Genomic DNA, 16,089 nt, shown 5'->3' on the forward strand with positions numbered 1-16,089 from the left:
TGGGTCTTGGCTAAGAGAAGAGATGCTCTCGTCATCGAAGAAAAGGTAGTCCGGTGCACCACCAGGGAAGAAACCAGCCGCGGAGTGCTCCTTCACAAGGCACCACCTTTCGGTCGCGGTACAGGGGTAGTGGCTATCCGGTTGCCGGGTGCTCAGCACGGGCAATTCGACCACTGCGTCCTGGGGCGAATCAAAAGCACAAAAGAGACTGGTTGTTCCCACCAGCCAGGGGAAGAGACTCTCCGGCAGGGAGATCTCCTCTGTCGTCGGGAGATTGTGAGACGGTTCTGCAGGGCTCCACCGGAGGTGTCGTCGTGCAGGTCGGCTCAGTGTTACCCTCGTCGGATTCTTTAGGTCCTGTGGCGACTTCTCAAGATCCAGTCCCAAAAGCCCTGCTTTTATGCAGACGACCCCCATTCATTCAGCCTAGCTGTCAATCAACACATGCTAAGTGGTGAGCGGGAAGGCTCACCACCTGGGCCAATCATTCCAGAGTGCGACCTGAGTTGGCAAGGCAACTCGGTCCAGGGTGCCTAAACCCCCTCCCACACCCCTGAGGTAACCCAGACAGAATGGCACCACTTTGGAGGGTCTTTGTACAGAGGCCCACCAAAAGTGGAACAAAGGGCTCAACCTTTGGTTTAGGAGTCACAGAGACGAACACAGACGCCATTTTAAAGCCGAGTTCTGGCAGAAAATACCACTCGATAAACTTATTTAAGATAAGTAGATCGGTGGTACGTTAGAGATTAATGAGGAAAAGTATCAATCTCCAACAATGGGACGAATCCCATAGGGTTATGCTCGGGGTCGAACATAACAAGTAGTTTCCACTGCCACCAGCCAAAACTCGACGAGGGGGGACGGGACAGTGCCCCCTCGAGTAACAGATCCAGGAGTAATCGAATTACACCTACTAGCACGTCCATAATAAGATGGTTGGTACTAGTTCTGTTAGCAAATTTAGGTCTAGTAAAGCCAATGGTGACTTTACATGCCCGGGGAGACAGTAGTCAGTCCCCGGGTATGGAGTCTATGGTGTGGGGACCCGCTAGGGCGCCCCCGTGTCACAACACGTAGGGTGCAGTGTGACACACATAGAAAAACATATGAGACCCTATGGAGTAAAAGACCCCATAGCTCATCGAACACATTGACATTTCAAAGGAATCACGCACATACATGTCCAAGAGTGAGAGAAAAGCGTCACACTCTTGGCAGGATGGAAAAAACAAACTCCAGAAATCCAGCAAAGCTGCTGGGGGACTCACTAGGTTAGGAAATTCAGCCTAAACAGAGAATTCTCCCTAACACTGTGTTATCAAGATAATCATCGCGCAGTGCCAGAAAACTGCGAAGAAAGCCATTGGGATGAAAATTGTGATCAATATCGAGCCAGGTTCGAAGCCAAGAGACCTGACGGATGAAGAAATCATGGACTTTGTGAAGGCCAGTGAATTAGCAGCAGAAGGAACAAGGTTCACTTATCCCAAGAAACGAAGAAGGTATGACGAAAAATGGATTTACTGCAGTCCGAATGGTCAATGCCAGCTAATGACCTGGAACAAAGATGAACACATCAAAACAGCAGGGAGTTTGAAAGGCGTAATAAAAATATGGACTCCAAAGTCCCACATGCTCATGCCATCATGTGCCAACCCCGAAGACGATGAACAAAACACTGAAGAATCAAAAGAAGTAGAGACCAAGAATGAAGCAGAAGTGGTCGATGAACCGACCAGAGCGGGGAGTGTAAAGGAGATCCCAGACATGATTTGCACCCCTACCCCTCCTTTCGAGGTACCTGAAAGGTACTTGCCAAGTTACATGACGTATGAGGAGCAAATGAACCATCAAAGAGCCGCACTGGGACTCTGCCCTGTGTACATAAGAAGATCCGTACCTGTTGAAACGCCCATAACCAGACAACCCTGGGTAACACGGTACCCTATCAGACAGCGATACCAGCCTTTGATACGAAATGGGGAGTACCTACACATGGTCCACGAAGAGACCCCAAAGGCCTTAATGGAAAGCCAGTGGAAATGACACAACGGCCTGAACAGATCCGAAAAAGAACAAGAGCAGCTAACGAAGATAACACGCCAGTGCGAGCTACTATGAAATTGAATGGAATGTACGCAGAGAAGAGACAATGTTAAAACATAAGGAAAAGGTGCTATGAGACAAAATGGAAGCAACCGTCCTGTTCAACGTGTGTAAATAGGCTTGAAACGCAAGATGCTAAGAAATCGATACTGCCTGCAATGCTCAGTAGAAGAGAGAGCGCCAACCATATAACTACCTCAATAAGGCACAGTATACAAGTGCAACTCCTTTTTGTAAAAGCAGAAAGGTACCCAGGCGGCCAGAGGCCTGACGGACTAAGTTTCAAAACCCAGCCAAAAGCAGGAGAAGGAGCGGAATCGAAACTCAGCAAAGAGCAGCTCATGCTTAGGAAATCGAGGCCAACCAGAGAAGGGGAGGAGAGCATAAGCTCACGAGACTCCAACTACAGAACATACCAGGCCGCCCGTGAAGGTCAAGATAAGAGAGGCCTAGGCAGGTGGCAGGGCCAAAGCAGAATAAAATACAATAAAAGCTGGAAACTGTAGCAAATTCATGGTGAACAGACATGTGACCAGCCAGGCGCGAAGAGGTACCATCGCCTGATGTCATTCAGAACCCAGGATGCCATAACTTTTCCTGATAATAGGCTACAGTTCCGAGGCCATACCCAGCCAACTAACTGACACATAGCCCTAAAAAACCTGATTGATGGAAAGGAGGAAGGGTGAATCTTGGGGCACTAGGCACCTGGGTGTCTATTCTGCATGCTGCTAATTAAAGTGGAGATTTATGTTTAGGGGTGTAACTTGCCCAATCACAATGGACCATGTAATCTAGGGTCCTATAGACACTGTAACCAATGAGACGTTGTACTTGTAGTGATGTCAATCATGTGTGTTGTAGAGGGATGGGCGTAGACGCCCACCCGATAAGAGTTATCCAATCCACATGTTTTGTTTCTCTATACAGATATGGCACCTATACTTAAGTTACCTTTCCTAACCAATTATGTTGCATGATGATTTTTTATATAAAATTAGACGTCAGAGATGACGATGTTAGCCTATAAGAATTGCTGTTCTACCAAAGTTCGTGGAAGTCGGAGTGAGACCGGTGATCGCACTACAGCTGATTCCCATTTGTTTCCCTATTTGATGTATGTATCATTAAACGGAGTTCCCTTTGCCAAACTACTGAGTCCTCATTATTGAGTCGTGTCGGAGTAAGTGAATCCTGCACCCCCTGTGCTCACATGGTGCAGCTATCCTGTCTTACAGGTTTTTGAAGGTGAGCGCTGACCTATGGGTCCATCAGTGAATTCCTCTCCTCGTGAACAAAGTCATCATTGAAGGATGTGTCAGGTTAGCCCAGTGTCAGCATCATCAAAGCTTTATTTTGGCAAAAAGTCCTAAACGCTTCCAGGGTGTGTAGATAAGGCTGAGTGTGGCGGTAACTGTGGGAGACTGGGGGAATTGGCAGGAGAGTTATCAGAATGAGCTGATGGTGGCTGCTTCCAGTCTGGTGCAGTACTGTGATGAATTGAGGTTCATGTTAAGTTCTCTTCTCATTCTGGATCTCAGTTGAATGCTATACCATTGAGGCTGAGGACCTGCAAGATGTGGATTACAGTAAAATACTGTTCAACCAAGTCATGTTGACAACAAAATGTCCATGTAACAAACATGGAAAATAATACGCATGTAATGTTTATCAAATGTGCATGCACATTATTGCAGGGCCCTCAACACAAGGCAGTTTCTCTAAGGTGAGAAAGTCATCTTTATAAGCATTGCTCGCTCCACCATTTCAGTACCTAATTCCCATTTAATTGGCTGAATCCCACACCACATTTGGTCCATGCGAGCAACCACATATTTAATGAGTGCAAATTATAGATCACCCAAAACATACAACTTCTAATTAAAACAATACTGGTGGCCTGTTCCAAAAATTGTCATGTGCATGCAATAACAAATGCACTGTATCATATAATGTCTGTTGCCTGCAATGCAATGTACTGTTGATCATGCATGTTCAGACTAGAGTCTGCCAAACTCCTAGACACCCTGAAGTGCTTTGAGGCCTATGGTGCTTATCTGCCATACACATATCACATAGCATACCACATGGGAAGAGGTGGGAGACACCCAGGTTTCAATGATGAAGAGTGCATCCAAATGATGGGTGGTGCTGATGCATGTGATGCTAGCTGTGTGTGACATTGCGGATCAGTTGTTAATTTTGTATTTGTACAACGCTTATACACAGGTGAAGTGCTTCAAAGCACTTCAAGGCGGGAAGGGAGCAAGGGAAAACTGTAGTCATTCTTAGGCTTTGAAGTTTGAGAATTATCTAACAGTAATGTCACTAACGTACTAGGCCGGACAGCCTTTCTCCTAGTGCAAGTGCATGAAGTGTTTCAGGCGCAACCAAACTGGGGAGATGAGTCACAGGCGGGATAAGACATAATGTACTAGTCCTAGTAAATTTGTGTCATGCAGTGTACAGATGGACATGCAGGGGGGGCGTATGTGCGCCCAGTCCAGCAGGGCCATGGGTTAAGTGCAGAGAGGTTACCCCTCTCATGGAGCGTATGCTGAAAGTGCAGTGGTCTGAACATAGTGCAGAGGCCTGGAGGTAAGTGAAAGACTGGAGAGGGATCCTGGGACCTGTGAGGCTCTGAGGTGACCCAGGTGACCAGTCCGCAAAAACTGAACAGAGTTAGGAAGGGAAGGAGGAGTGAAGCAGGAGAGAAAACGAGAGGAGGTTAGCAGGGGAGAGGGGGAGAGAGATTTTGCTTTAAGGTTCTTGTAAGGGATGCTCTTCAGGTTGGTTTGGAGGTGATGTGGATGAGGTTGCTGTGGTGTGATGGCCATGTTACCAATGGAAGGAGCAATTAAAGGAGCCATAGCCATTCCCAGCCAGGCAGCACTTTACAGAAAGGAATTAACTTGGAGGGAGTTTCAATCCTTGAGCGAAACATGAGGAAGATTGATTATTGATTGTGGTGTTCCTTCTTCACTTCTAATCCTAGAGCCCCCAGGATGCAGTATCCAGATACTGACCAAAAGCTGGACAACGGGAAGAAAAGAGGATGCAAGGGGAGAACACATCATTTATCAGTGGGGGATTAGGGCGAGCAGAGGAGAGGTATACTCCAGAGAGTTGCAGGGTTAAATGGAAGGAAGACATATTGGATAACTGAGCAAGAGGTTGGGGTGAGCCAGAGGCAGGGAGAGCATTTATTTATGTATTTATTTATTTATTTCTGTTTTTGTAATGTGTCGCACACCCATAGTTCTCATGGCACACATAAAAACACAGACAGACAACAGAGGTCAGGAGTAGAGTAGAGCAGGGAGGCGAAGTTCTGTTATGCAAGTTTAAAGAGATGAGTCTTGATCTTTTTCTTGAAATCCAACAGGGTTATTATCTTTTCTCAGATCAGGAGGAAGAGCATTCCAGGCCAGGGGGGCCTGAACATTGAAAGTGGTTCCCACCGAAACCTTTCAGTTTGAATTTCGGTTGTGGGATGCTCGCCTGATCGGAAAATTTGAGTGAGTGTCAAGGTTGGTAGTGCGCTCAATGAGATAGGAAGGGTCCTGTATATTCAGACATTTGTGACTCAGCGTTAGGGCCTTGTGATTAACACAATGTTTCACACTGAGCCAGTGAAGCTCCCTCCTCGCATTAGTTATGTGAACCCGTCTGGCAAGACACTTAGTTGTCTGGTCTGCCCCATTTTGAATCACGTGGAGTGCTGTAAATTTCACCTGTGAAGTGCCCAGCCACAAGATATTAAAGGAATCCAGGCGCGAGTTAACCAAGGCTGAAGCAAGGAGGGACATGTTGCCAGGAGACAAGAATGGACGAATGTGGCCAAGAAGTTTATTGGTGAGCATATGAGTTATGGCTAAAGGAGATGCTTGCTATACATCTAAGAAGTGATTTTGTTGCAAATATGACTCAAAGTGTGTACAGTGCATTGGATTCATTCCTATATGATACCCTACAAAACAAATGTAAAGAATCAAAAACAGCAATATAAATGTTAGCAGGAAACAGAAAGGAAGGATGTTCTTAGAAAGAGCTTTGCCCATAATTACTACAGATGCAGCCCATGTTAAAATGCCAAAAGGTTGGCAGCTACACAAAACATTACACAGAGATTTGTGTTCCTCAATGTGCACCTTTTAGAACGCTCTCAGCATAATCAGAGTGCTACCAGTTTATGTGATATTTTTCACAAGGGGTGCTTCAAAGCATATGCTTTGGTGTAAGCGAGTGGCATGATGAAAACCTTCAAGGAAACGTCCCAATTGTTAAGCAGGGCCTATATCACATATCATTACAGACTTATAACAGTGTCTCTTCTTAGATGCAGCCATCGCTTCAAAGCTGATTAACTGCCGGATACCAGTCACTTTAATTTCATTATAAAATACAGATCCATCCTCAGCGTCTGGGTGGATCCTTCCGTCTTCTGCTCCTCAGGGCGCGAACACGACAGCCTCCTGTTCACAGATTCACTTCCTCAGGGCGCGAACACGACAGCCTTCTTCTCACAGATCCACTTGTTCTTGGAGATGCAGTTTTCAGGTTGGACCTCGTTGCCCCGGATGGAGCCACAGTTGCAGCCACTTCTCTGGAATCGCACGGAAATGCTGGCAGAAAAGACATATTAAAGGTTTAGTGTCATTGCAACCCATGATACTGACGAGGTGGGCAGAATATTGCACTTCTGCATTTTCTATAACATTTGCTCCCTCTCCACAAAAAGCACACGTTGCCACTGAATTGGGCAGAAGTTCAAGATTCAAGGTCAGCTATATATAAATTTTAAAACGTTGAGAATCAATCTAATGGCAGGGGATGCTTGAACCCTTTTGTTCAACCATCTGTTACACAGCTTGGAATCAGAACTGGGCAGAAATGACTTTGGTGCTGCTGTGCCTGGTTTCTTTGTAGGTGGAGTACGTTGGGTGAGGGGTTTGCAGCCTATTAATAGTCAGGTTCTTTCACCACTGACCTGTGGTATGTCTTGGGTGTATATTGTTTGACTGTTAATTTAGTATTTATATTTTATTTCATTTTAAGTGATAATGATCTCTTTATTGCAATGGCTCTGACAAGAATGTCAACATGCGTTTATCACTCTACACACAAATGACACATCGCAGGCAGCGTTTACAATGGATTCCTATTGAGTTTGCCTGCTGTTTGCTTGTGCAAAAAGCTGGCAGACTCCATAAGAAAGCCCAGCATTTGCATCAGCATGATGGCGCAAATGCTGAAGTATTTGTATGGCTGAGAGGAAGGGAGCATCAGAAACGATAGCACACTATTGGGATACACAGAAAATGTACTTCAAACACTGCTGGTGTAGTAAACACAAGCAGGTTCTCTGAAAACATTCCTGTGCTGCGTGATCAGAGTATCTACTGACTCAGGAACATCACCAAACATACATCTGATTGACAATGCACCTCTTGTCTCAAAGTTTAGGAAAATAACGTATCACCGATCTTCCACTATTGCACTGGAAAAGAGATAAACATTTGTGCTAGATGTTAAACAGTTACCATAATAAGCATTGATGTGATAGTGATTCTGGCTGGCATGCACGAACACGGGCTAAACACCCACAAAGATAGCAGAATGGCCTGACCCAGATTGACAAAATCTTTTCTTATCTTGCTGGTGCAAATTGTACTTGTAAATTGCTTTACCCTCCTCTCTCTCTCTCTCTGTCTCTCTGTCTCTCTCTCTCTCATTATATATGCCGCACTATGGTTAAGTTGTGTATCGAGATACATACAGAACCCCGAAAAATGAATTGCCAATTGACTCGCATGACAGATTTGGCTGAAATTATGGAAACAAAATGTTTGTCACGGCCTCTAGACCCAAACCACCACTACCCAACGTCAATAAATCACTGCTATACAAATGAAACAGGTTTTTTTACTATTTAAACCCCAAGGACGAATAACTTACACCCTAGACTGGAACAATGTACATGTTGCACACAACATACAGGTCACAGCAGCAGCCCACGAGCCCCTGCAGGGATCCGCATGTTACAGATGTTTAATCACCCGGACACGAGACGTGCATGCTACAAACTTCCAGTCAATGGTGTACTACATGAAGATATAGGTCACACAATTTCATCTTTGAAACACTGCCTCACATGCAATACAGAACTGAATCAAACTATAAGGTTACTGTACACAAGTTATGTACCAGCAACAAATTGGGAAATCAGTCACCAGTGTGGGCACTGACTGGGACACCAAAAAAAACGACAGGCAATCACCAGCATACAATCGCATGCAAAACACCTAGGCTAACACAGTCTAGGTCTAGACACACAACTAGACTTGAAAGAGTAAACAGACCCACACACATGCATCACGATACACTGAGGGAATCAAACACACACATGCAAATGAACACACGGGTAGGAATGGCTAAACAATTGAGAAAACACAGCTACAAACATCTGCATTCACAAACAGTGACACGAAAATGAAAATGTATATAATTACGCTAATTAAGCCAGTTGCTCACTCACATAGCTAGATATACACAGGCAAATGCACATTTAAATACAGAGTGCCCGATTCATGGAATTATTTGCATGTAAAATAGGGTACTTGCGCGCGCAACTGCACAGAAATCCACCTTCTTTGATTCATGGAATCGAAGGCGCATTGTAATTTTCCTGGACTTGCGTGGAGTTTGCGCTGGCTCAGCACGCCTGTGCGAGCCATCGAGGGCCTTGCATGAGACTCCATGCGCAGCATGGGCGTGGCTTGCGCAGAGGGCTGGGAAGGGGCGGAACACCAAAAATGGGGAAGAACATGTGAAAAAGTGGGCGTTCCGAGGGATTTCCTGCAGGCAGTCCCTCACATACCCACAATTGCACGGCACAAGACGAATTCAAGGATTCGATCGCGCAACCTCTCGGCCCTGAAATGGCCATGCAAGTCCTTCATGCAATCAGCTTGCAGGGGGACCCCACGTTCTGTTCGAAGGGTGCGTGTATCCGCGCCTGGGGGAGCATGCAAAGGAAGCTGATCTGACTGTCTATGTTTTGCGTGTGGGCGTGTCTGGAACGTTCTGGCCGCGACGTGTGAATATGGTTACTTAGCGTGAACAATTCCATGAATACATGGCGTCCACATTTTTTTATACTGTGCGCAGGCTCACGCAGTGTCCTTCTCGGTGCCCGGCCCTTGCAGGATTTCTGTGCATATTTCCATGAATCGGGCACAGAGATACTAACCTTCTGCGCAGGCAAAGACACATGCACACACACAAAAAATCATTGAAAAGCACTACATGCACACACAAACCAATGGAAAACAAATGCACATGGGAAGTCAGTTACCGAAAAATAATACATGGCAAATACGTGCTTTGCAAAGTGCAGCGTTACTTGGGAAGTTATTGTATATGAGTCTTGTGCATGATTAACACACAAATACATCCCAGCACAAACGCACACATCAAGGCACTCACCAGGGTGTATGGAGAGAAGGGGGACAGCAGAAACTCTTGGCCAGCCAAGCCACAGTGAATCTTATCCTACGGTTTCAAACTAACTTGCTAAAGGAGTTTTCACATTCTTGGATTCAAACAAAAATATACAGGCATGTACTTTTAACACTGGGGGCGGGAGGTGGGGCGTGCTCCTTGTGTTCCTGTAACATTTAGATTTCAATGACTGGGAGATTTGTTCAGTAGAAAGAATATCATGTTTGTATACAGCTTCTGAGCGCTGTAATAGGAGACGTTAGTCTCAAGGCAGAAGGGGACATCACCCATGCCTCTAGCACACAGGGTTTAAGCGAAAGGCTGGGGGTATTGATCTTCATGTTGTCATATATGTGTCAGCTCTGTCTCCAGAGGCTGCGCTTGGGTGATCACTAGTGCACAGTCACACGTTGCAAAAGATTCCGAGGAACAAGAGTGCTGTCCCGTGCAGGCCTAGCAGAGCAGTGGAACCTCGGGAAAGGACAGTAGACATGGAAGTGGGGGCTGCCCAAAGTGAGAGTAACACGGAGGAAGGAAAGTGGGAGCCGCAATGAGGTGGGACAGGGGCAGGGTGAGCACGCGGAGGAGTGAGAACGACACTGAGGTGGGAGAGAGCGGGGGCTAACAGTAACACGAAGGAAAGAGGCTAACAATCACAACAATGAAAGAATAAATAATACATGAAAATGGAATATATCATTCTTTCATTTTCAATACGACCGAAGAACAATGTTTAGAAAGATGTATAACGGCTGTGTTAAGCTTGGTAATGTTACCGGAGGAGCACATGTCGTTCGGGTTTCATGTGTTTGCTATAATGACACACCACATGATTTGAGAGGTGTACCCATATAATATATATGCTAGTTGCCCTATAGCAGAACATGTTAGTGGGTTATTTGTCGCAGAAGCACAGGATCGAACCACCGTTGCTTACCCCTCTTTCCTTTGCTCACCCATAATTCTACCAACCTAACTCCCTGTTAAAATCAACATGTTTATCTTAAAAGTTCCAAACATGTCTGTCAGGTAGTTTGCTGCCGCCTCACATTAGTAATACTCAAAGTAAGGTAACATTGTGCAAATGGTCGTGAAGAAAAGTCTTTTTACTCTGTCTATTACTAATGTTGTATGTCTGTAACAATAACTTGCAGACATGTTTGGAATTACCCAGTAAGTAGCATTCTCACCCATGAATGTGAAATGCAATAAACAACTACAAACGTTCAAACTATTGGCTTTACCTTAGCTTGTTTTGATATCTCCTGCTAGCTCCTTGGAAGTTTTTGGGACCAGATGAAATATCTAAATGCATGTATCCACTTTACAATTAATGCACTTGTTTGCATTAGCAATAGTCAGAGTTTGCTAGGAAAAGTACAGATGTTTAGAATAATTTAAGATTCAAGTTTACTTTTTTTTTATAAATGCATTACACATATCTGAGAATGGATTAAGCTGTTGTACCTGGTTCCAGCAAAGGTTGTGTGAAAGAGTGAAATTGACAAAATATTGATTGTGCAAAATTCATGAAAGTCTACGCACTAGTATAAATTTTACAAAAGATGGCCTGGCCTCAGATTGTGTTAATCTTTCACAATTTGTATTCAGTAACCATTCAATAATATTTTACCATTGTCCTCTGCTATAACCAGCTGTTTCTTTTTACTACACTCTGTCCAGTCCCCAAATATACCCATTAATTACAAAAATTCAATCATGAAAATTAAAATGGACAAAAAACGTAATATATTTCAAAAATATCATATAAATAATCAAGGTTAATAAAAAGAATTGAAGCAATTCATATGAAAATATTATAATCACACTGAACATACAATTGTAGTAATTCACAGAAAATCCAATGATGGAAGAATTTATCTTTTTTTATTGAAAGAATGATAAGCAAGAGGAATTTAAAAAGTGGTATTTCTTGAATTATGCAACAGTGGGAAAGGAAAATATAATATTGATCCAAAACCATCATAAAATGAATAGAAAATCAATAATAAAAATAAAATAGTGACACAAATATAGTATTGATCAGTAATAACCATGAGATTACAACATAATACATGTTAAATAATTACAAAAAATACTATTATTTCTCAGAAATAACAGACATAAGAGTTAAGATGAAACTGTAGAAATTCAAAAGAATAGTGACAAAGGGAAATGTATATGGATAAATAATCTAGATGCATCAACAAATGTGTAATCATTCTTAGAAAATACAATAGTGGCAACAATGATATTGATCAGAAATTATCAGTAGCAATCATGTTTAATACATTTAATCATTTAAAATATAAAGATGAAAGAAAAATAACAATCAGAAATAATAATCAAGTAATTCATGAAAAGCATACAAGTAATACAATAATGTAATAGTGATCAGAAATAATAGTAGTAGTAATACTAATAATAATAATCAAGATTAATAACAAATGTAGTAGTTCATCTAAAATCCAGTAGTGGCACCAATGAATATTAATGATCAGAAATAATAATAATCATGATGAATAAATGAATAAGCAATGTAGTAAACACAATACACAAATAATATTGATCTTACATAAATAATAATCAAAAGGAATACAAAAATGTTGCAATTCATTGAAAATACAATAGTAAAATTGATCAGCAGTAATACAAATTAAGATGGGGGCGTGGCCAAGCACCATACTGATGGCAGCCTAATTCCTGAGCTCCCGTCTCAGCATTTATTTATAACCTTTCCTCACCTCCTATCAGCTGTGAAAGCTTTGTTTTTATTCAATGCCCTTCAGGGCCGTCACAAGGGGATTGCAGGGGGCAAACTGCCCCAGGCCTCGCACTCAGGGGGGCCTCGCAGCTGCCTGTATGGTATTTCGTTGTGCGAGCTGTCATTAAGGTTGAAAAAAAAAAGGATTGAAAAAAAAAAGTTAAAAGCAACACACAGCATGGAGGGCGAGGTGGCCCCTGGCCCACAGGGGATATTGTGAGCACTGGGCAGGCGGCGCCGGCGGCACTGTACAATGTAACAGTTTGCCGGCACCCGGGCCCAGCATGATTTCACGTGGATTGTTAACCCTACATTTGCAGAGGACGCAGGCGTTGGAGTCGGAGATGAAGTAGTTAAGTAAAATTACTTCAGTGCCTGGACTCCAGCACTTGCCAGCACTTGTGTTGGATTTCGTTGAGGCTGGTCCAGGGTCCTTGGATGATCACAGCAGCGCGTGCAGGGGCCTATAGACAAGACGTGCTGCAGCAGCAGGTAAGGTATCCGAATTTGGTGAATCCAAGGGTCAAGTCCTAAAAATTCAAGTGGGGGGACTAATAAACAAACGCAATGGGATGTGACGTTGCCAGAAATTAACATATGAAGGTGAAATATGCACATTTCATAAAATTATCTTGGCACAACCACCCACATTGCACCGGACGAATGGCATTTGCCTTTCACAAAATCAACACACACACAAAACCAAGAGAGGATATTTTCATCTAATAGTGTTTTTGAAAATGTTAAGAGGTGTGCACGTTTTGAACTCCAAAACCAATACAAATGTTTTACCTGGAGTTTGCAGCACTGAAATGGGACATTTCACTTTTAGTTGTTTGTTATTTTTCATCAGGTTATATAGTGCAGTTGTGAAGTGTCTGGCCTACAAACCTGATGACATAAATTCAAAGAGGACATTCAATGTTTCTCATTTTAGATGGGGGACCGAGTCCACCCTCGGAAAAAAGTGGGTGGAATATACTGTAAGTCCCAGAATGCACCACAAAGCTAGATATGCATATTCGTTGTCCCAAACTTCCAGCTGATAGTTACATAGCTGTCAACCTTACCAAGGTGGGTGAAAACACTAGATTTCTTTTTTTTGGACGGGGTGAGAGCTCAGTGAGGTGAATGGGCGTATAGGGGGCTTGGCAGGTGAGGCAGCTGATTGTAAGGAGGGTGACACCCTGCAAAAGCATGCGAGTTGAGAGCTATAATAACGCCAATGCTGCTTTCTGTTTTTCAAATACATTGGATTGATTTGTACTAGATTTTTCTCTCGTTTAACACCTCTGTCAGTTTATCGACTGTAAGATCATTACATTCAGTTTTCTCACAATGTGTACAAATGTGTGGATCCACCACGTGCACAGATGCTCCGATGCCAGCTGAAAACCACCACTCAGAGATTAGAAGGCTCACTTTTAGGCATTCCTATGGTGGAAATGAAACAAACAGCATATCTAGTTGTGCTTGGACATTTTTCTCCAAAAACCTTGTGTCACCTGAGGCAATTGTTACTTTTATCCATATGACATGTTCTGCTACATACGTGTTATGAGCATAGCAAACATCTTTGTTCTTCAGTCTATGTTGTGTTACGTTCATGCTACTAACTCAGCTGTCAAAAGAAAATGCAGCATCAGGGCCTTTCAGACTTTTCAGTTGAAAGGGGCTTTGAGGGACCACTGCAAATGCCCCCATGTTGCCAGTCATCAGTCATCAGTCTTATAACACAGCATAATATTGCTTTCATTCCGGGGCATTGACATGCGTGCCTTATAAGCTGCAATTGATGGAGCCCTTCCGGCCTTCACTTCCCTGGGGTACACGTAAGTGTTATCACCTTGTTGCCTTTTGATACCAGTTCCTCCTCATCACCCACTTGCTGACAAAGGAGGATTTAAAGATTTTCAGTGGGCATTTAGTGTTTCAGCTCCCTGCTAGCTGGCTGTCTTGCCGGGGCATTTCAGCTCTTTCAGTTGAAAGAGGCTTTGGGGGACCCCAGCAAATGCCCCCATGTTGCCAGTCAGCAGTTTTGTAACATGGCAATATATTCCTTTCTATATTTCTTTTGTTCTGGGGCTTAAAATTAGCACTTTGAAATGCTCGCCTTTCAGCTGCGTTTGCTGGAGCCCTTTTAGCGGTCACTTCCTTGAGGTATACAGAAGTGTTATCACCACATTGCCTTTTAACACTGGTTCCCCCACATCACCCAACTTCTGACAAAGGGGGATTTAAAGATTTTCAGTGGGCATTTAGTGTTTCAGCTCCCTGATGGCTGGCCATTTTGTGATAATCAGCAGTCATTAACTCCTGGCTGTTTTTCTTAGTCTCCATTATAATGTATGCACCCAACGGTTGTCTCAGACTGTTTTGGGCTCTAAGCAATGGGCGGCGCCCAACTGCCATGTTGAAATGGGCCCCAGCTCATCTTCAGCCAGGCCAAGGTAAAGAAAACATAAGTGTTATCAGGTGGCTAGACTGGCCTACATTGAATATTGGCCAGTCTAGCCAGCAATAACACTTATGGTGCACAGCTGGTCTGTATATATGTTCCGTGGCATGTTTTTTTTTTTGCTGGTTGTGAGTCCTTATATGGTAATACTGGCCCAGATGCCTTTGGGTTTGCCGCGCTTTACAAATGCCAAATAAATAAATAACTATTTAAAATATATTGATGCAGGCTGCATGGACATGTTTGGGAACAGCCAGCATGATTATGTTTTCAAACTGGCACATGTTGTGGGCAAAGGCGGCATGAAATGCAATGGAAAATGCTCCTGTGCACGGTTTGTGCATCTACTGGTTTTGTCCATGTGCTACCATACAAAACCAATTGCAAACTCTATGGCTTTTTACCCTAATTTTTAAAGAAAGTGCTGTAAAATGCCCCCTTTGAATTTGTTTCAAAACAATTTGGGGGCCAGAAACCTTCTCAAGCACCCCTTGTGTGGGCTACCTCACTGTGCTCTGTCAGTCCCACATAATTGGTGCAAACATTTAAGCTTCTCCAGTTAAAAAATTCATCAGCTGCCACTGAACATCATCTACCTGTCACTGTGTATGATGTGTGTTTTAATGCGCACAAAGGGGCAGGGCGCTCCTCCCTAAAGCTGGCGTCATGCACCACCTGCGGTCATGCCATCCTATACATATATGCATATGGCAAAATTGTTATTCTGGAGAGAACTTGTCTTCAGTACAGAAACGTAATTTTGCTGTAGTTGATTTGCTGTCATAATAATGAACCATATTTGGGTTACTCCACACAAACTCAATGGGAGATTTCTTGCGTCTCCTGTTTGCGGCGGCAACGCTGGCCCAGTGCAAATAATTATAAGGGGGCCTCACCAAACGTTTTGCCCCTGGCCTCACTACACGTTGTGACAGCCCTGATGCCCTTTACAGAAACAGCTGCAGTGCTCTAAGAAGGCAAGGTGTGCGCATTTCCGTGTTTGCTGAGGCACACAAAGTTGCTGCGTTTTCCCTGGAGGAGTGGCCTGCACATCACTGTGTTCGCGCTGCGTACATAGCCGTAATGTTTAGTCAGCTGTGCAGCGTGCTGAAGAGGGAGGCGCCACTCACAAAGGGAAGCACATTTCTCCCTAAACAAAGGCCAGCCTCTCACACGGAAGCAAGACTCAAGATAAAGAAATCATTTTGACGATATGGTGAGCAGTTTAATTTGGAAAACACACGATTCCAACATT

General features: G+C 43.7%; 1 protein-coding gene across 1 annotated transcript in view; it reads right to left on the minus strand.

The window, feature by feature from the left end:
• Positions 1-5,938: 5,938 nt before the first annotated feature.
• Positions 5,939-16,089, minus strand: part of LOC138579505 (killer cell lectin-like receptor subfamily F member 1) — a 216,911-nt gene continuing 206,760 nt past the window's right edge. Inside the window, exon 7 of the mRNA XM_069649827.1 lies at positions 5,939-6,734. Coding sequence (XP_069505928.1) covers positions 6,605-6,734 — 130 coding nt within the window. The 3' untranslated portion in view covers positions 5,939-6,604. The remainder of the gene's footprint in view (positions 6,735-16,089) is intronic.

The sequence above is a fragment of the Ambystoma mexicanum genome, chromosome 3p (assembly GCF_040938575.1).
Source record: "Ambystoma mexicanum isolate Mex_15411 chromosome 3p, UKY_AmexF1_1, whole genome shotgun sequence".
In the NCBI taxonomy this organism is placed as follows: domain Eukaryota; kingdom Metazoa; phylum Chordata; class Amphibia; order Caudata; family Ambystomatidae; genus Ambystoma; species Ambystoma mexicanum.